Source organism: Balaenoptera borealis, assembly GCF_965194805.1.
Source record: "Balaenoptera borealis genome assembly, chromosome: 4".
Lineage (NCBI taxonomy): Eukaryota > Metazoa > Chordata > Mammalia > Artiodactyla > Balaenopteridae > Balaenoptera > Balaenoptera borealis.
The window spans coordinates 77,524,774-77,546,767 of NC_138861.1; the positions used below are offsets into that span (position 1 = coordinate 77,524,774).

The following is a 21,994-nucleotide window of genomic DNA, read 5'->3' on the forward strand; positions in this document are numbered from 1 at the left end:
AGAATTAATTCAACAGAATAAAAACAATCAACCTATTAGGAAGCACTCGGAGTGAGATATGGGTTTGAGATGGTGTCTGTGATTACTGTTAAGGAGCTGCCCTCCTTGGGACTGGGAAGGTTCATGACCATGAGCTTAAGTGGTTATGTGGGCATTTCCCCCACTTGTGGCAGGTTTCATTCCTGGAGAAGGGTCCCAAAGTTGAAATGATATGAGGGAAATCTGATTTTTCCTATGGTGATAGCTCCGATAATGGGAGATTGTGTAACTGATCAAAAATCAACACCTACCTCTTTTAAAGAAATAGCCTCAGGACTTCCCTGATGGTCCAGTGGTTAAGACTCCACGCTTCCACTGCAGGGGGCACAGGTTCGAGCTGGTCATGGAGCTAGGATTCCACATGCTGCGTGCCGCAGCCAAAAGAAAAGAAAAGAAATAGCCTCAAACCTGGTATTTCGCTTACTCTGAAGGCTGAACTTCACAATCCCTTTGTCTAAGGTGACTTGGACTGATTTAATAGGATAACATAATAACCGACATGAAATTGTACTACTTAACATGATGCGGCATCACAGCAGTTTTTATACTTAATTAACCCTTCCTTAATTAACCACATAAAATCTTAAGATAAACTGTGTTGGTATAGTTAGGGTAGTCAAAAAAGCTGCTTTGGAGAGATTTTTCAGAAGCATCTTGGAGGAAATGCTTTGCAATGGTTGGGGCCGTTTCCTTATTTCTGCAGCGACCCAGGGTTATTGGTCTTGCTGCCTCCTTGGCTCTTGCTGAAGCAGCACAGACGTTCAGGATCAAGAGGCTGCTTGTCCCGCCGCCTCCATCCTGCCTTCTGGGCCTCACTGGCAACTTGACTTTGTTCCCTGCCTTAATGAAAGATGCAAGTTCCAAAGCGTATTCCTGACAATGTTCCTTCCTTCAGGTTTCCCCCACCGCTTGTTTTGTCACAAAAAGCCTCAGACCTTGGGCTAGAATTCTGGGCGGTCATATTCTCTCGTGGCTGTACAAGACTTTCCACGTCCACCACACCTCCCAAAACTGCCTAACAATAATAGATTTCAGCTGTCATTTCTTCCCTTTTTCCAACTGTTATAAAAAGCTGAAATTGCTGGAGGCTTAAAAAAGTAGTGTGACTGGTTTTTTGTTCTGTTGTATTTTTTAAGATGATAGCCGATACATTTAAAAGATTATACAATATATATATATATATATTATACAGCATAATTACATAATAAACACCCATGAACTCGTCACCCTATCCCAAAGGGTTGCTTACCCGCCCACCTCCTCCCCCAGCGGTAACCACTTTCTGAAGCTTGTATTTATCATTGTCTTTCTTTTTAAAACAGTTTTATCTCATATGCACGTATACCCAAACCACGTAGAGTTTAGTTTTGCTTATTAAACAGACGAGCCAAATGTATGCAGCCACTTGAGGTTGCTCTTCACAGTAGCCTTTATGAGAGGTGATCCACTTACACGTGCAGGCTGCACTTGCTCAGACCCATCTGGGAGCCCTTTGTTTGAAATTTCCTGCAGAGATCGTTTATCAGCTCCTCAAGAATCACACTTTATGGTGTGTTTGGTCTGATTCAGCGCTTTTTCCCATTATCTCTCTGTTTTCCCCATTCATTTATTTAAGAAATATTTCGTGGGTGCTTCTAGGAACCAGGCGCTATGCAAGAGACCAGCGGAGAAGCAGGGATATAACCTGCTTCCCTGGAGCATGTCGCCACCCCTCCCCTCCTTTCCTCCTCTGTCATTGGAGCGATAACTAGAGGCCACAGGCTAGGAGATTCCAGGACAGGATCCAGTGAACCAAGGGGGCACGGGATCGGGATCGATGTGGCCTGAGAGCCCGAGGGGAGACCTGTGGAGGGACTTCCGGGGGTGGTCCAGTCTCCATGAGCCCTGCCTTGGGCCCTCTGTGGCCTCACCTGGACACTGCTGACCCTGATTTTCTTTGTTAGGCCAGGCTCACTAACACTACCATCCAAGCACATTTACATCATTATCTCCGCACCAGCACCCGCTGAGGAGCCCCTGCCGTGTAGTGTAGATCAAGGATCCTACAAGGAGAGAGGAAGTCAGCCCTGTAAGACCTGAAGGCTGATTTTAAAAAAAAACAGATTATGGTTTTTTTTATGTTAGAAGAACTTAGAAGTCACACTAGGTCATTAAATATTAGATTGATGACACAGATACATTGCCTTGTAGTATAAATATGAGACCTCAGAAATATGTGTGTATAATATTTTTCATTTATATACAATATAATGTATAATATAAATACAATGAATATAAATAATACATATATCTAGTTCATGTGTTCTCAACCAGCCTCCACACGACCCATTCACCAAAATAACTTACATCCTGCGATCCCGCAGTAAAATAGAACAACTCACGCCGAAACTCTGACCCCCTCAGAGCTCTAAGGCGACCTCCGCTTGCCTGGGCACATCTGCGCATTCTGGTAGAGCCATTTGATTCCCAGGAGCCAGTTTGGTTTGTTCCCAAACCTGCTTATGCCAGTTGTATTTGTCATTAAATAAATTAAATTAAATGTTTAATTAAATGTTCTCTGAGGAAATATGAATTCAAAAAAATAATTGTTTCAGAGAAAACCAAACTGAATGCTTTGAAAGACTCAGTAAAGATGAGTCATTTTAAACATGCTTTTGGGGACTTCCCTGGTGGTGCAGTGGATAGGACTCCGCGCTCCTAATGCAGGGGGCCTGGGTTCGATCCCTAGTCGGGGAACTAGATCCCACATGTATGCCGCAACTAAGAGTTTGCATACCACAACTAAGAAGCCCGTGTGCTGCAATTAAGGAGCTGGCAAGCCACAACGAAGGAGCCCTGGAGCCACAACTAAGGAGCCTGCCTGCTGCAACTAAGGAGCCCATGAGCCGCAACTAAGGCACCGGACTGCCACAACTAAGACCCCATACAACCAAATAAATAAATAAATAAATATTAAAAAAAAAAAACATGCTTTGAATTAGGTATGAACAAGATGATTGTGAAAGATTGAATGGAAAAAAACCCATTAAAATCTAGAAGAATTCTGCTCTCAGATTGTGCTACAGGTGTCTAACTTCTTATTCCACTTTAAATGGACTAAAATTGGAAATTATACACAGTACATAATTTTTTTAAAAAAAGAACTCTAATCAGCAGATAATACTCAAACAAAAGACTTTTCTCAAAAGAGTAGTGAATAAACAGATGTTTGTGTTTTAATTTTAAACAAAGTTATACACACACACAAATACACATATATGTGTATGTATATGTGTGGGAGAGAGATCAATTTTTCATGATCCCCCTCTTTAAATGACTTCTAATCACCTATTGGTCCCAATCACATTTGAAAAAGAGGACTTCTATTATAAATATTACCAGGACTTCCCTACTCAAGAGTGGTTTTACACAGTCAACCTCCCTAAAAGACTTCAGATGTGACAGCACTTGCTAAGGTTTATTTAGTTTTTTATTTTGTTTGGTTTTGTTTTCATTTGCCAACCTTTTATAGAGAGCCATGAAAAGGGACTCCATCTTTAAAACAATGGTTTGAAAAGAGAGAAAAGACAATGTGGGACAGCCGGATGGATGAGGGAGGTCATGACTTCCCAGCGCTCTGCCCTTTCTGCTTTCTGGCCACGTTGCCCTCCCAAGCCAACCTTTTCTCTAACTGCCTCAGGAACCCACAGAAGAGACAGGGGTTTGCTGCCAGGGGTTTGCTGAGAGACAGGAGGGTGGGATGCAAATTGGAAAATGAACCTGATGTTCTCAATCTCTGGGCCAGAAGAAGGATGAGGAGGCCATCCTTGGGTAACTTGGGTCCAGATAAGAAAAGAACCCCTTGAACAGGCTCAACTGATATTCTTTGACCCTAGCTCTTCTCAATCAGATGTAAGGGACTTTTACAACTGTGAGGAGAATAATATCACTCAATAGGGAGACATTTAAAATCCAATTCCAGCCATGTCCCCCAGCTTATCCAGCCATACAGGTTCGACCGACGTGTGTGTGTGTGTGTGTGTGTGTGTGTGTGTGTGTGTGTGTGTGTGTGTGAAGGCCTTAGGTGAAGGTGCTTCATCTCTAATCCAGACTGAAGCTTTGGATAAGGCAGCCTCCTGATACAAGATGCTTTATTTTCCTGAATACCTAAGAAATAAAGCCAAACTTCTGGAAGCCAGGCTCTTTTGAAAAAGTTCCCCACGCACCAGAAAGGTTCAAGGCTGCTCCGTGAGAGAACCAAACAGAAGGGCTAGGCAGTCGGGAGTGAGGAGTCCAGCTTTATTTCAGCCCTCCCAGGAGGATCTGAAACAGGAGGGAAGGGGGCAGGGCACAACCTTTGAAAGAATGACATAGCCTGAGGACATGACATAAACTGATTAGAACCAAAAGGGTCCAAGATGGTGGACAAGTCGACGTCCACTAGACCTTGAGCCTCAGTATGCGCTCACTGTACTACACTAGCAAGCTAAATGACACACCCACGGGCGCCATGACAGTTCCAAGACTGACCATAAAGATCAAAAAGTGGGCGGTGGCCCAATTCCTGGAAATCCCCACCCCTTCCCAAAATAGCTGGAATACTCCTCCCACTTATTAGCCTATGAAATTACCCACCCCTCTAGAAACTGACACCCCCATACCCTGGTGCCTTTCTCACCTTCTGAGATGGCCCACACTCTGTGCAGTGTGTTTCTCTCTAAATAAATCCACTTCTTACCCATCACTTTGTCTCTCACTATAAATTCTTTCTACGATGAGACATCAAGAAGCTGAGCTTCATTAAGTCCTGAAACCAGGTGTGTGATCTCAGTTGGAAGACCGTGGGTTTGGTCTGGGTTCGAGTCCAAATCTGAGTTTTGGCCGGGTTTGAGTCCCGGCTGCGTGGGTTCAAGTCCCAGTCTGAGGTGCCCGGTTTCAGATCCCTGAGCTCATCAGCCTTCTCTCCATTTTACCTTTGTTATTGCTGGAAATGTGGGTCCCTGCCAATGCACAGAGCCATGGAAACTGCTGTCCTCCCTCTGCTGAAGTAAAGCAACTCCAGTAAGTGGAGACGGGTGCGAGGGGGACGAGGGAGGGCAGATGTGGACACAGGAGCCCTGTTTTGTTGCTCCGAGGAGTAACTGGACCCCTGCCCAAGAGATCCCCACGCCCTCCAAAGAAAGAAATTGCAGGGGCATGAGTCATCCCCTATTTTAGGCGAACACAGGGGTGCCCTGCGGGACTGGGGGCCTCCCTTATCAAGGAGTAGGCAACTGAAGTACACAGATTGTGCTTGGCCAAAGGCTAGGATCAGCTTCTGGTTTATTATCTATTTAACTAAGTGGATTAAATGAGAATTGACTGGAACTGTACACTTAAGGGTCCCTTACAAAACACCGTTATCTCATAAGCTGGCTTAATGGAACAGGCTGTCCGGGGCTTATTAGAAGTAACTGAATACAGCGCCTTACAGGGCAGAGATCCAATGGAGGGTGTGCAGCAGGCCCGGGAGATCCCACACCTTGTGTGGCCACAAAAGATGGGCCTGGGGTGTAACTGCAAACCATACTATTAGCATCTACCCCCAGGGACAGGCCCAGATCTTCCCAGGAAGAAAGGCATCTGCCATTCACTCCACTGTAAAAGCACTTCTTCGATATTAAGGGTGAACTAAGTGCTTTACTGATCTTTTATGTATGTGGACTCCAGCACATATGAAAGACAGCAGAGTAGAGTGCTTAACACGACCATCTTGGGCGTTAGACTGCAAGAGTTTGCATCTTAGCTTTACCACTTACTACTTGAGTGGCCGTGTGTTACTTAACTTCTCTATGGCTCAGTTTCCCCATCTGCAAAATGGGGATGATAATAGTACCTACCTCATTGGGTTTCTGAGGAGATTAAGTGAGCTAATATGTATAAACCTCTTAGAATAGTGTCTGGCATAAGTGATCCTATAAGTGAGCTTTCAGTGATTATAGCTTTTACACCAAAAAAGAATTCATCCCATTTCATAGCTTTTGCACCCACATCTCCTTTAGCTATTAATTGCAGCATGATATGGAATGAGCTGCACTCACAGAGGAGATATTCTGAATGGTAGGAAGCAGTGTACGTGGAGGAGGTCAGGGCTGTGATCAGAGGGACATTTTGCTGGAGATAGTGATGTGATCTTACACGTCATTTATCTTCTCTTATCCCCATTTCTCTGTGTGTGTGTGTGTGTGTGTGTGTGTGTGTGTGACTTTCATTATAGGGTTTAGGTAAGTGAATGTAAATCCTGCTTTTGGTGAAGATTGATATAATTATGAAGATGCTCAGAGATGAGACCCCTTTGGCCTGGTGTCCCAGAAACATGTACATTTTAGAGGACTTGCTTTGAGGATAACAGACACATCGGAAAGGATCGCTGGACAGACCCACTGGACAGAAGTTGCCCTTGTGCAGTTGGTTTGAACAATGGAGATAATTGACTGTTTTTCAGAAAGGTTTTAGTTTATTTGTAAATTTTGCACTTTTTTTTCTTCCAGCAATTTCTTTGACAGTGTTATTTTTCTGTTGGGTTCCTTTGAGTTCAGTTTACCTGTAATCTGTAAACATTTCTTCTATCAACAACCTGCTCCACAATTGACCTAACTCTTCAGAATTACACAGCCTTTGCTTAAACTACTTCCAATGTATAATCTACAATTTCCATGTATAATTTATAATTTTCAGTACTCTGTAATCCAGGAGATGATTCTATTCCACTCAGCCTAATGGATGAACATTACAGTCCTCACTTTTCAAAAAGTTGAAGGAGACCATATGAAAATTTGTATGAACCTTTCTGTTCTATAGAATTACTTTAAATTTAAGAAGTTTAGCCCATTAGCTGAATTGTGTTTTAGAAGAATTGAAACACTGTGCATGGTGTTAGAACTAGTAATGCTTCCTTCTTGTTTTCATGCCATTTTTAATTTAAAGGAGTAGTAGTACATAGTATACAACACTTAGATATAATTGATGTAATTTCCCATATTTTAAATGGCTCAGGCTGGGAGTTTAAGGAAAGAAGCCACATGAATCAGTGAGAAGCCATAATCTTCCAGGGTTTCTTCTGGCTGATTATTGACTAATGCACAAATTGATGTATCTCAGCTGAGCTGCAATGCCAAGGGCAAGCATGGTATGATATCGATAGATGCTCTGGACCTGTGGATCTCACCTTTTCTTGGTTATGAACCTCTTTAAGAATCAGGAGGAAGTTGTGGACATGCTTCTCAGAAAATGACACAAAGCTTGGCGTAGAATTCTGGAGAGTGTACACGAACTCCCTGAATTTTCTGTCGAATCCCTGCTTCTGCACTGGAGTTCACTGAACACGGGGAGGCTTCCTCTCACTAGGCTTAACCACCCTTTTGATTTTTTTAATGACAGTGAGTTGGACATTTCTGGAGACCAGGAAATAAAGACTGGTCAGAGGATTTTTATGATACAATAAGAAATATGCATATTGGTCTTTGTCCGCAGTTCCTAGCACACAGCTCTTAAAACCCTTGGAATTTCCAGAATGATGAGAGTGTCTTGTATTCTAATGGGATGATTGGTGGTTGGGGGAATAATAGCTTCAGGATGGGAGCTGGTTGCCAGAAACACCAAGGCATGTTTAGCGTAGTGGAACTTTCAGCCCTACCCCGCAACTTCCAGAGGGAAGAGAGGGGCTGAGAGATGCATTAATCACCAGTGGTCAATAATTTAATCAATTGTGCCTATGTAATGAAATCTCCATAAAGTCTCCTAAACAGTAGTGTTTGAAGAGCCTCTTGGTTAGTGAACACATCAAGGTACTGGGCAGGTGGAGCACCTGGAGAAGGCATCGAAGTCCTGCGCTCCTTCCCCCATACCTGGCCCTCTGCATCTCTTCCATTTGACTGTTCCTGAGTTGCATCCCTTGTAATAAACTGGTCCCAGTAAGTAAAGCACTTTCCTGAGTTCTGTGAGCTGTTCTAGCAAATCATTGAACCTGAGGAAGGGGTCATGGGAACCCTTGATTGATAGGTCAGGAGTTCAACTGGCAACCTGGGATTTAAACTTGGCATCTGAAGTGGGGGCAGTCTGGGTGGGGTCTGCACTAACTCTACATAGCTAGTGGCAGAATTGATTTGAATTGTAGGACACTCAGTTGATGTGTGGAGAGTTAGAGAATTGGTTGGTATGGGGGGAAAAGCCCACACATTTGGTGTCAGAAGTGTGAGTAAAAACAGTTCAGAATTTTGCCCTCCCTTTAAGAGTTATATACAGTGTTCCACAGTTATTGAAAGTACGGGCTCAACTATCTACACACTGTGTCTGCTGCCATTGGGTTCCTTTGGATGTTCCTATGTACTTTAGATACACTCCATTTTAGTTGAAGCTTGTTTGGATCTACCTCTACTCGCTAAAAACTTCTCTCTTTAACAAAATTAACAAGTATCTCCTCACTTCACATCCACTAGGAGAGCTACAATCAAGAAGATAGTTGATAACAAGCATTTTTGAGGATGCAGAGAAAACCCTCTTACACTGCGAGGGAGAATGTAAAATGGTGCTGTCACTTTGAAAAACAGCCTAGCAGTTCCTCAAAAGGTTAAATACAGAGTTGCCACATGACCCAGAAATTCTATTCCTAAATATGTACCCAAGAGAAACGAAAATGTATGTCCACACAAAAACTTGTACATGTAAAACTAGAAGCATTATTCACAATAGCCAAAATGTGGAAACACCCAAATGTTCATCAACCAATGAATGGATATTTAAAATGTGGTATATCTATACAATGACTATTAGTCAGCAATAAAAAGAAACTAAGTGCTGATGCATACTACAACTTGGATGAGCCCTGAAAACATTGTGCTAAGTGAAAGAAGCCAGTCACAAAAGACCATATATTCTATGATTCCATTTATATGAAATGTCCAGAGTAGGGAAATCCATAGAGACAGAAAGCAGATCAGTGGTGCCAGGGTCTGGGGGTAGGGGGAAAGGGGGAGTGACAGTTAACAGGTATGGAGTTTCTTGTTGAGGTGATAAAAATGTTCTAAAGTTGATTGTAGGAATGATGATTGTACAACTATGTGAATATACTAAAAGCTACTGAACTGTACACTTGAAATGGGTTAACTGTGTGGTATATGAACTGAATCTCAATAAATCTGTTCTGAAAAAAAGAATATAGACTCTGGACCCAAGCTGCCTGTGTTAAAATCACCCTGGCAGCTCTGGTGTCCTGAGACAAGGATTTGGGTGCAAGTACTGTATTTAAGAAGATGTCCTAGGCAGTGTGGTCAAGACGTAGGGAAGTGAGACAGGAGAGGAAGGAAAGCCAGTAGAGGAGGCATTCAGGAGTGAGTTACTGTTGGGGGCAACTGGGGCTCAGTCCTACTGCCCCCTCCATAAGGCTATGGAGACCACAATTCAGAATGGTACCCCCCAAGCGATGAGAAAGCTATGTTGTTTCTGAGTGCTGACATCCATGGTTCTAACCAGAGAAAGCCCCCAGACAGGAGGAGAGATACACAGAGACAGAGACAGACAGACACAGAGACAGACATGCAGGTACTTGAGGTAGGAAGCAGAGGGCACAAGAACTGTTCCCCAAACCTACAGGTGAACCAGTCCAGAATGACTGAGCGAACATGGGCTGAACATCGACAGTGTGCTGATGGGAGTGTTCCTTAATCTCTCTGGCCCTCAGCTCCCTCATCCTTCAAATGGGGGAAAGAGTAGCTCCTGTCTCATAAGGGTGATATGGGGATTGATGAGTTCATGTATCTGCAATATTTCAACAGTCAAAAGTACTCATCTTGAATCTTTCTCTATTTTTTGAACTTCTGACTTACCATGATCATTCCTCTTCTGCATGAGCTTCTAACAAGACAGAGAAGAAATCCATCTATTATAAGTTTCAAAGAGAAATAGAACCACTTCCGAGAACGGTCTTCTTATTAGGCCCCCTTTGTGTTTGATCAGCTTTGAATGGCTGCCTTTTGAAATACGCCATATGCTTTGTTAGCGCATTAGATGCCCATCCCAGCAAGTTCTGTTATTGGAGCAACTCTAGGATCTTTTCATTCTTGCTGTTCTATTTTATGGAAACTGTTGGTGGGATTCAAGTGAGAGCGGTCCATCACCGCTCTCTGTTGTGTTTTCCTTTGTGTCTCCTTTGTGTTGTCCTTTCCTTTGTGTCGCCTATTTTCCCAAAGCTGTGTTCTGAGGACACTAGACCCTGGGGAGCTTTCTTTTTGTGAAACTTCTGCAGTCTAGGGGTTGAAGCCAGTGGCTGCAATCCCAGGCAATTCTGAGTTCTACTTCTGTCAAAGGCATTTACACTCAGTGTGTTTCATTGCTCAGGGATGATTGAAACAGCCCAGTTGGTGAACAGCCAGGGGGAAATAGGGTTAAAAAACAACAACAACAACTATGTTACATGAGCTCAACCTGTCATGATTAAAACTCAATGTAAAGATTTGTTCACCGAAGCGAATATCTCTGGATTGTTTCAGGCTGTGACTCTTCAGTTAACCTGACATTTCACAAGTCCAGAAGTGCCGTGGATGAACTCTTTACTTCGCTTCGGGATATTGCTGGAGCTCGGAATCTCATGAAACAGTTTAAGTCTGTATATGTTCCTGGAAATCACACCCACCAGGCAAGTACATATGTTTTAAAGTAACCGTCTAATCTGTGTTGTGTTTTTAGGATTCAGAGACTGAAAGAAAAGTTTCCATTTTTAACCTCTCTAAAATGAAGGATTTGTTCAAGATGAAAGCCAAGGCCCTTGTAGTCCAGAGTTCTGGGTTCCCCTGAATCTGAAAGCTTCCCAGTTTATTTGTATTTCAGGCTTGATGCAGTGAGATGAGCACTGGATTACGGGTCAGCGCTGCTTTACAACTGCCCCAGAGCTGTTCTGTCACCTTAAGCAAGTCCCTAAGCGCCACATGTGGGGTGGCCTTAGTGCCCAAGTTTCTGGATCTAAGAGTAGCAAAATTACCTAATAATGTTATGGCAAGGAAAAAAGAAGTTGATGCCAGCAAAAACGTTTGTTATTTAAAATGCCCCCACCACTTTATTAGGAGCGTAGGAGAACCTTGAAAGGATGTTTTGACCAGGGAATAGGAAGATGGTATGAGAATCCAAGATTGAAGGGGTAATTGCTCTACCAAAACTCAGTGGGGCGAGGTGCGGGGGAGGCACGGGGAGGCACAGAAAGACCCAAAGGGAAGATGAAGGGGTGAAGAAAAGCTGGAGCCATCGAGGCTGGGCAGTCTCTGTTGGACAAGGAAGAGACAACCCTCAGGTTCCTGGTGGCCAGAGGTGAGCTTTCAAGGAAGAACAGATGTTTCTGACAGAAAAGATCATTAGGTTTTGCTGTGGAGTGTGTGAAGGAATCTTCTCTTCCATCTCCCCATGAAATAGTAAAATTCGCTCCATTTGCTAAGGCTTTTTGGAGAGTTGAATGAGCTGTTAGTGGGGACTATGACATAGTGAGTGGTTCAACTTGAGGGTGCTGACTCTCTAAGGTGGGCGTGTAGACAACAGCTAAGGTTACCTGCTACAGCCTAGCAAAATCCAGATTCTTCCTCCCATATATTTGTATAGTAGCTGGTACTTGAAGAGTCCCTACATTTGGTTTTCCCTTTGATCCTCACGACAAGTAGGCCAGAGAGGTATTCTCATCCCGAGACCCAGGAAGCAGGCACACAGGTGGGCCAGGGCCTGACGCCAGGTCTTTGCTGCCAACCCAAAACCTCCTCGCTTGCTGCACCGCGGTTCTCCTGGAGGGTCTAGAAATAATGACCGATAGTGCTGATCTCAGATACTGAAATCACCCACCAAGACACAAAAGACCTTAGAAATTGGCACTCAGCTTAGAAATAGAAATTCCCATCTTTTGTTCAGTGATCTGAGAACATCACTACCACGAAATACAGATAAAATTACTCAGATAATTAATCAGTTGTAGTTTTGTCATTAAAAAATTACCAATCTTAAATATGGCAGTATGGACTGGTCCTAGAAGACGTGATAGAACTGTTGATATATGATGAAATTTAGACCAGAGGATATCAAGAAGCAAGTGGCTGCTATCATTGGCAAAGGGAAGATAAACCACTAAATTAATGAAGGTCTTTTCAGTTTTATGATCATCATGGTGACTAATTTGGCCAACTTCACATAAACATGTATTAGCTGTAAATCTTGGGCATAATAAGGACAGTGATAAGTTTCCTAGTCTTTATCTCCCTGCTACCAACACAGTTTCTCCAGACCTCAGAACCCTGTCTGAGCAGCCATCGCCTTTGGAAAATGAACTTTCCCTTGTTGCATACACTTCCCTAACAGTGAGTCAATAACATCAACTCATTCACCAAAAATCCTGAACGTCAGTGAGTGGAAGTGGGGACAAGGCAGGGAGTATATGTGTATCTTGAGGGGATTAAATAATAATTATACAGACACTTAGTGGAATGCTGTGCAACCAATAAAATGAGTGGGATCTAAATATACTTGGCAGGGACTGTATTTGGATCCTTGTCCTGGGCTCTGCTTGGAGAGTTCAGAATAAAACAGGGGTTCATGTTCTATTGGGTGTAGATGTACATCTATTGGGTGTAAATGTAGATCATTCTGTAAAGCATTATTCTATTTTTCTTTAAAAATAAAAAGTACATGGGTATATATATTTAATAAGTCTTTAACATTTTAGGAAAATTTTATAATGGTTATGTGCGGGGAACAGAAAGGGTTAGATGAACAAGGAGGAACTCTGGCTTCTTGCTTTATATTTACATATGTAGAGGAAGAATTTTTGATGGGATTATGGATTATTTTTACCTCTTTGGGTTTTTCAACGCTTTTTGAACTTAAAGAAGTTTTCAGGACTTCCCTGGTAGCGCAGTGGTTAAGAATCCGCCTGCCAATGCAGGGGACACAGGTTTGAACCCTGGTCCGGGAAGATCCCACATGCCGCGGAGCAACTGAGCCCACAAGCCACAACTCCTGAGCCTGCACTCTAGAGCCCACGTGCCGCAACTACTGAGCCCATGTGCCACAACTACTGAAGTCCGCATGCCTAGAGCCCGTGCTCCGCAACGAGAAGCCACCGCAATGAGACGCCTGCGCACTGCAACGAAGAGCAGCCCCCGCTTGCTGCAGCTAGAGAAAGCCCACACACAACAACGAAGACCCAATGCAGCCAAATAAATAAATACATACATACATACATACATACATAAATAGATTTATTAAAAAAAAAAAAAAGAAGTTTTCAATCACAGATGGAAGCCCCTTGAGGACAGGGATTTTGATCTGGTTTGTCCACTGCCATATTTTCAGTGCCTAGAGTGGTATCTTGCACATAGTTGATACTTGATAAATATTTGTTGGGTGCATCTTAAATGTGCTATATGTATTTTTATCATATGTTGAAGGATTTGTTGGGACAAAAATGTGTATAGGTAGAAAACAACAAATGTCCAGAGTAGAAACAGAGTCCAGCTGTGTTTAGCTTTGAAGATGGACCTTGGCTGGGCAACTTTCTGTCCATCCCTTCTCCCAATTTGTTCCTCAGCTCCAGGAAAAAATTGTGCTTTCTATCTAGCTCCATGCTGTTCCTACACAGAATCTAGCTGGGATGTCCTGGGCTCCCTGGGACGCCCAGAAAAGCACTAGACCAGGTCTGCCTGGGGACTTCTGCCCCTGCTCTGACCAGTGCTGTGTATCGGGCTCTCTCCCCTGGATCTCAGGGCCCCTACCAGCCCCAGCCTCCCTCCCAGGGTACCCCTCTCCTGCTCCGATGCAAATGAGTTGACTCTTAGAGCCACTCCTGTTTCCCCTCCTAGCTTGAGGCACTTCTTATTTAACCTTCATCCTTTAGCCCTTTAGGAAAATGTGTCCGTCACAGCTCAGATGCAGAAAGCAGACACCACTCTCGTCATTTTAAGGAGAACATGATTCCATACAAGAAATTAAGTACATATAAAATCTTGAAAGAGCTAGAGGAGTGGAATCTAGACTAGGTCTCCAGAAGTGAGCCCAGAACATCACCACACACGTGGCCCTGCAGGGGAACTAGTACCTCTGCCACAGCCAGGGGAGTGAGCATGATGGGGGTCATGAGGCTGCCACTGAAGCTCTTTATTTGAAGAACACACCGCCAAAGCTGGAAACAGCTTCTGCGTTTGCTCACCACGGTAAATGCAGAGCCCAGTGCAATGCTTGCCACCTGGCGGGGCGTGGATAGGCGATGGATGGGTGGATCCTGGACTGTGGGTCTTATCCAGAAAGGCATTTCTTATGTTCTTAACTCTTAGTGAGAGGGAGGTTAGCATGTACGTTAACAGCAACATTTGGGTTCGTAGCCCAGCTCTGCTCCCTACTAACTGTGCAACCTTAGGCAAATTACTTCACCTCTCTGTGCCTAGTTCCTCTTATGTAAGCAGGAGCTAACAGTAGTAGCTCCTTCATAAAAGTGCTCTGAATAATATATATAAAGCTCTCAGGATAGGAGCTGACACATAGACAGCGCTGTGTAAGCATTGTCTCTAACAGTTGTAGTAAAGGACAAAATAGACCTTCTCTTTGTCCTCTTTCGTAGCATTTCGTCATTTCCTTTATTAGGAGATGGGCTACACAGAAAGGGAGTCATTCTCAAGCTGACTGTCCTGTTAGCTGTGGCATATGGTCAGAGTCTACTGCTGACACCCGTTTGTTTGGAAAAGTCATGTTTGTCCGTAGACTCTGTTGACCGGAAACATAAGCCCCAGTTTTGCCTGTGCAGCAAGTCTTCTTATGCTTTCATTTCTTACTACAAATGTTCCAGTTTAATGGGAGGCTTAACCTCCTTCCTAAATGTCAGTGTTTGATGTGCTGCTGCTGTTTCTCAGATGACTCAGGGCAAGGAGCTTATGAGCCCTTTCAGACAAAATATTGCACGGCTCTTGCATGACGGGTTTTGGCAGAAGTCTCAAAGTGCTGGGCTTCCCTGGAGGAAACTTCCCACAGATGCACACTGTCCTCTGTGCCTCCGGCACGTTGAACCAGAGCCTTTAGAACCAGCAGGGCCCAAGGAGGCCTGATTCATCTTGTGCCCGGTGAAATATGCACTCTGAACAGTCTGTAGGCCCAGTCTCTTCATCAACATCAACAATCCCCAGCTCTGGCCACCAGCTGGTCTTTTCCAAGCACTAAACTCTGTTCTTCCTTCTGATTCTATCTACCTAACCCTAGACCTGCTAGCATCCTTTTTGAAAGGCTCTGCGTGAGATAGGGCTATGCTGGGGGCCAGGAAACTTGGCTCTGTCCTGTAGTCTAACTTCTAACTGCCTGTGTGAATTCAAGCAAGTTAATTAATAGCTTTGGGCTTTGATTTCCTCATATTGAAGTTGAAGGGACTTTAATCAAAAAATTTTTAAAGTAATCTGCTTCTGGTTTGAAGGCTGGATGGATGGATGAACAGATAGACAAATGAACCACTTTTTAATCTGTAGCTCAAACCATTTTCCTTAAGAAGATGAAAGGGGAAAAAAAATCAGTCATACTGCAGCAAAAACTAAAAATAAATAAGCCATGGAGTAGTCAAAGCCAAGACCAGTTTTGAACAAATGTTTTTCTGTACAATCTTGGATTGAAACAAAATAAATACTCTCAGTACAAATCTAGTTCTCCTGAGAACTTGGTTGTTCAGAGTTGGTTTTGCAAAAAAGAGAGAAGCATCTGCAGTAGCAGGACCAAGATCGGTCCTGGCTACACCAACACCAACCAGCAAAGCCAAGGTCAGCAGCACGACTGTTGGGGATGTGATTGTGGCAACAACTCCAGTTTTCTCGGAAACGGATATCCTAGGCCAGGGGTCCCCAAACTATTTGGCACCAGGGACCAGTTACATGGAAGACAATTTTTCCACTGCGAGCGGGGCTGTGGATGGCTCAGGCGGTACTGCGAGCGATGGGGAGCAGCAGATGACGCGTCGCTCGCCCACCGCTAACCTCCTGCTGTGCGACCCGGCTCCTAACAGACCTAGGACTGGTACCGGTATGCGTCCCGGGTGTTGGGGACCCCTGTCCTAGGCCATCTTTAAGGTGCGCCAAATTCAAGAAGCTGTTGGAGTTAGACTAGTTTCTCAAACTTGTCTCTGACTTACGTGTAATGTCATCAACTGTTGCTATGCTCAACACCTTTCTTCAAGAGTTGGAATCAGGTCAATAAGAACCTTCTAGATCTAATCATATACCGCAAAAGAGTAACCAGAGACATAGAAACAAGTATTTTATTTTTCATATTTTGATCAACTCTGGTATATTAAAAGCCCAGTTTGTTCTGGAACAGATATTGGTCATTTAAAGAAAAAAAGAGAGTTTCTGATTTTTTTTGAAACTTCACCTACTTCATGTGTAACACCCATGGGGGTCTCATTAGGCTCTACCAAACCTTCAAGCTAGCCTCGTGAGACTGTCATACAGGGCCACATTGTGATTTTCATTGCCCTAAGCACTTTTGCCTTCATGGCCCTCTTCCTGTATTAAAATCTATATATATATATTTATGTGAAGAAATATTTATTAAATATTATACATAATAAAAATTATATATAAATATATTTATTTGAATACATTTATTGAATATATTCATATTCTAATATTTACACATATGTATTTATATATAATTATATTATAGCTTCATTGGTATAGAGACAAATATATTAATATTATGTATCAAAACATTATCTTTGGGCTTCCCTGGTGGCGCAGTGGTTGAGAATCTGCCTGCCAATGCAGGGGACACGGGTTCGAGCCCTGGTCTGGGAAGATCCCACATGCCGCGGAGCAACTGGGCCCGTGAGCCACAACTACTGAGCCTGCGCGTCTGGAGCCTGTGCTCCGCAACAAGAGAGGCCACGATAGTGAGAGGCCCGCGCACTGCGATGAAGAGTGGCCCCCGCTTGCCGCAACTAGAGAAAGCCCTCGCACAAAAACGAAGACCCAACACAGCCAAAAATAAATAAATAAATAAATAAATAAATAAATAAATAAAATTTAAAAAAAAACAAAACAAAAAACATTATCTTTGACCGAAAAGTTCATTTTTTTTCTCCTCAATTTAAAAGAAATTAATGCATTTTCATGGGTCGCTAACAGTCCTGTGGGCCCTCGGCATCGTGCATTCTGTGCCTAGTAGATAAGTCATCTCTGCGGTCATAGCCCCGCATTTGCACCCGTCTGCCCAGGACAGGAACATAGCTCGCGGTAGGGAGCAGCGGGCACGTTTCTCCTCTCGAGTTGTCCTTGTGACCATCATGAAGCAGTCCATGCAGCTACCCAGGAGCTGTTCGGTTTGGTCCTGAAGTGACAGCTGAGCAGTGAGGGAACTAGACTCACTGGAGGGAAGGGTAGGGGTAGGAGTCCTCTGGCTTAAAACCCTCATATCCTGTAGGAGCCAATTTCTCTGCAACAACTCCACTGACATGACTTCAGCATTCCTCCAAGGGCCATGGCCAATTACACAAGAGTCATCATACTCAGAGAAGCCCAGAGTCCTGGCTTTCTGTCCAGTATTTATGGTTCTCCCAGTCTAATGCAATTTACTAAGCAGGGGTCATTTTTATCATAAGCAATCTTGCCTGGCTAGAGTTTGACATTCTTCCCTTATCAGGTTTCCAGGGAAACAGAGCTAGAAAGTTAACCAAAGGTCAGATTCTTATGTAGAAGGGAAGAGAGGTTTAATAATCCTTTGCCTACAACAAGCAACCTGCCAGTTATTAAGGAAATAGTTATATTAATGTTTCAATCCAGACTTTACGGTGTGTCTGTGGCAGAGACGATGTTATACATGTTCCCCAAACTCCATTTCCTTTGCCTTCTGGCATAGTTAGACCACATTTTCCAAATTCCCTTGCAGGTAAATGTAGGTTTGTGACTAATTCTGGCCAATGAACAATGGGCAGAAGTAATACAGATCACTTTCAGGCTGAGCCCATAAAATCTCTCTGGAAATCCTCCATACTCTCTCTCTTTCATCCTCTGCTGATGAGATGCAAAGGCTTCAGTGTGGGATTCCAGTGCCCTAGAGACTGGTGGGGCTACTCAATAGCAGGAACCTGGGTGTCTGAATGATTGTGTAGGCCCTACGCTGTAGGGCACAGACCCCTTACTGCCAGCACACACTGGATGTGGTATAAGCGAGAAATAAGGATGAATTTGTCTGTGTTTTTAATTCCTCTCCTTCCCCCCTGAAAGGTGAACTGACAGTGAATGTTTGATTAGAAAAATTAAATTACTCTGGTTAACACTCTTATGTAGACAAACTACACGACTAATCTTCCCTCTGGTCCTTTTTAACATGTGAGGAAAACTTTGAGCAGGGCACTGGGGCAAGACATCTGTCTCCCCATCACCACCTTCTATGGTCCTTTGCTGAGAAGTGGGTAGCTTCTGGCTGAATAGAAAATTCCATGACAGTTAGAGGATCCTCATCTAAGAAGCTACTGCCAAAAGCTATTCATTTCAATCAGATTTCAGTGACATGATTTGGGGCAGAAAAAAATCCAAACTAAGTGAGGAAGGAGCCAAAAGTTCTCATGATTAAAACCCTAATTGGGAAAACTAAGAAATGTGTTTGCTAAGAAGTCACGAGACTAGTACTGCTTTGTACCTAAGAAAGTCTTCTCCCAAATCGTGCTCTTTAAATGGACAATGTTATTTAGTCGTTCTGTGCTTAGTCGTTTTAGAGAAGAATTTAGAGGTCTTTTTCCATATCATATTTAAGTGGCAAAACCTATCAACGTCTCCTTTTTTTTTTGGCTGTACCACGCGGCTTGCAGGATCTTAGTTCCCCAACCAGGCATTGAACCCAGGCCCCAGCAGTGAAAGTGCCAAGTCCTAACCACTGGACTGCCAGGGAATTCCCTTCTTTTTTATTTTTTTATTTTTATTTTTTAATTGAAGTAGAGTTGATTTACAGTATTGTGTTAGTTTCAAGTATACAGCAGTGATTCAGTTATATGTATATATATTCTTTTTCCAATGATTTTCCCTTATAGGTTATTACAAGATATTGAATATAGTTCCCTGTGTTATGCAGTAAATCCTTGTTGCTTATCTATTTTATATATAGTAGTGTGTAGATGTGAATCCCAAACTCCTAATTTTTCCTTCCCCGCCCCTTTCCCCTTTGGTAGCCGTAAGTTTGTTTTCTATGTCTGTGGGTCTACTTCCGTTTTGTAAATAAGTTCATTTGTATCATTTTTTTAGATTCCACATAGAAGCGATATCCTATGATATTTGTCTTTCTCTAGCTGGCTTACTTCACTTAGTATGATAATCTCTAGGTCCATCCATGTTGCTGCAAATGGCATTATTTCACTCTTTTTTGTGGCTGAGTAATAGTCCATTGTATATATGTGCCACATCTTCTTTATCCATTCCTCTGTCATTGGACATTTAGGTTGCTTCCATGTCCTGGGTATTGTAAATAGTGCTGCAGTGAACACTGGGGTTCATGTGTCTTTAAATTGACAATACTTATATCATTTAATGGGCCTTTGGTTACAAGTGAAAATAGAAAAAAGAAAAAAGCTGAAACCGCTTAAACAAGAAAGGTAATGTAATGGAGCCTATGACTTAAAAGTCCAGAGCTCCAAGTGGTGAGGGGCCATTGCTGGGGTAATGCTGCCAGGAACAGCAAATAAACAAAGAGAAGCAGGTTCCTCTTGCTCTTCCTGCCTTCCCATCTCCTTCCCCGGCCCGCTGTTGGCAGAGTCAAACAGATCTAGATGGCAAAGCATGAGTATGGTTGGCAGGCCAGCATCCCGGAACTGAGTACAGAAGGGAGGGGTTTGGGGTTGAGAGACAACAGCTGAATAACCATCACATATCTCAGTATAGAAAATAGTATTTCAAAATTGTTGTCACATGAGAAGACAATCATATGAGAATGTCATGTGAATGTCATAGGAGAGAGTGCAGCCAAGAAATCGAAGAAATGAGTATTATAGAGGTATGTCAAGCAGTTCATTAATAAAAGCACTTTTGTTATTTTTCTGGATTATGTGATGTGTTTGTCATTTGTTACTTTTCCATACTTAAATTTTGGCTTCTTTTCTCATTCTAAATAAACATTACCTACATACCTTAAAAAAGAATAAAAAGGATTTACAGCCTTGCCCAGTAACATACAGTGATCACCAAGTCCCAAGAATGAAGGTGTTAAAGGAATAGCACTTCCAAATTTCTGCTCGCCCCCAAGGGGAACCCTGACTCAGGGGGCATTTTCTCCCCAGAGCTGCATTCCCCAGGGCTTAGCTGAAATTGGAGCAAGGGAGAGAGCAGGGTCCCCAACCCTGTACGCTTCCTTCTTTGCCTGTCTCACGGTCTACATGGGGGCTTCTGGAGCCCTGAGAGCAATCCTGTCACCCTGGTACACTGTACTTTGCACAGAGGAGGCCCTAGGCCTAGTGTTTTAGCTGGACAACAGGACCAACTTTTTCCTACACCTGAGCTCTTCTCAGGATCACTGCTCTTCCTTCTTACAGAAGGTGCATCCTACGGGGAGCAACAGCCTCTTTTGTTTTCTGTAGGTTGGGGGTATACTCTCTCCTCTCTTAAATGTGACAGCGTATGTGTACTTCTCTGTGGTTCTGCTTAATGTTATTCTGTATAACTATATGTAGACTAATAAAACAAATAACTGTAAACTCCTGGAAAGAAGAAATGGCCTTTTTATTTCTTTATCTTCCCTTTGTGCTTTGTATCAGTTAGAATTTCATTCAGTTGCAAGTAACAAGATCTGAAACGTAAGGCTTATTTAAACATGCAAGGTTTTGTCTTGTCACATAAGTAGGTCCTGATTCAGTACATCTGTGTTATGTTTATAGTGGCTCCACCAGTCTCCACTGACCTGGGTTTCTTCCAGCCCTCTGCTCCAGTATCTCTAAGGAATGGCCCTGTCTTACACAGTGGCTGCTGGAGCTCCAGTCATCACTTCCATGTTCCAGGCAGCAAACAGAGAAAGGGGAGGAAAGCATACCCTTCCCCTTTAAAAATAGAAGACTTCTGAAAGTCCCACTCCCCTTCTACTTACATCTCATTGCCCAGAACTTGCAGACCCAACAGCAAAGAAGGCTGGAGAATGGAGTCTTTCAGCCAGTTGATCATGTGCCTGTCCAAAAATTGGATTCTATTTCTAAAGAAGCGGTCGATGAATATTTGATGATAATGATGATAAGGTAGCAGAGTATTGGCCAAAGGACTTCTCCATGGAGAGCAGTTTAAAGAGATTAAAGTTTAAGAGATTAAGTATCCAGAAAGGCTGAGATGGTAGAAAAGTTTTCAAGACAATTTACTCAGGGAAGAGGATTTGTAGAATTCAGTTGCCATTCCATGAACTTTTTTTTTTTAACATTGAAAATATTTATTGGATTGTTTTATGATTCCAGAAGTATACCTGTCAATTTCTAAAATTTAGAAAAAAAAGAAAATAATGTCCCCTACTCCCAGAACCTAGAGTTAGCCCTCGTTTACATTTTGGTGTGCTTTACTCGAATCTCTTCCATGCATAAATAATTTATTAATTTTGAACAGGTGAGGGAAAAAAAGGCCATTCGTGCCATGTGTGTGTGTGTGTGTGTGTGTGTGTGTGTGTGTAGTGATGTTTTAACTGTGCTTTTTAAAAAAGGAATATAGTGAAAAGGCTTCCTCCCACCTGTGTCCCTTGTCCGGTCCCCCACTCCATGATCACTGCTCATGGTGATTCTGTATATCACACCAGAGTTTATTTTTTGCATGTTTCAGCAAATGCAAACTTTCATATTCCCTTTGGCACGTTTTACACAAACGCCCATCATACACATTGTTCCTCACCTTGCTTCTTCCACTCACGATTTATTCTGCACCTTGCTTTTTACCATCAGCACAGAGCTTCCCTCTTCGCTTCCATAGCATTCCTTCATGTGGATGTA

General features: G+C 43.0%; 1 protein-coding gene across 1 annotated transcript in view; it reads left to right on the forward strand.

The window, feature by feature from the left end:
• The window catches only part of SCFD2 (sec1 family domain containing 2), a 394,904-nt gene that overhangs the window by 346,076 nt on the left and 26,834 nt on the right, over nt 1-21,994 (forward strand). Inside the window, exon 6 of the mRNA XM_082390562.1 lies at nt 10,545-10,690. Coding sequence (XP_082246688.1) covers nt 10,545-10,690 — 146 coding nt within the window. The remainder of the gene's footprint in view (nt 1-10,544; nt 10,691-21,994) is intronic.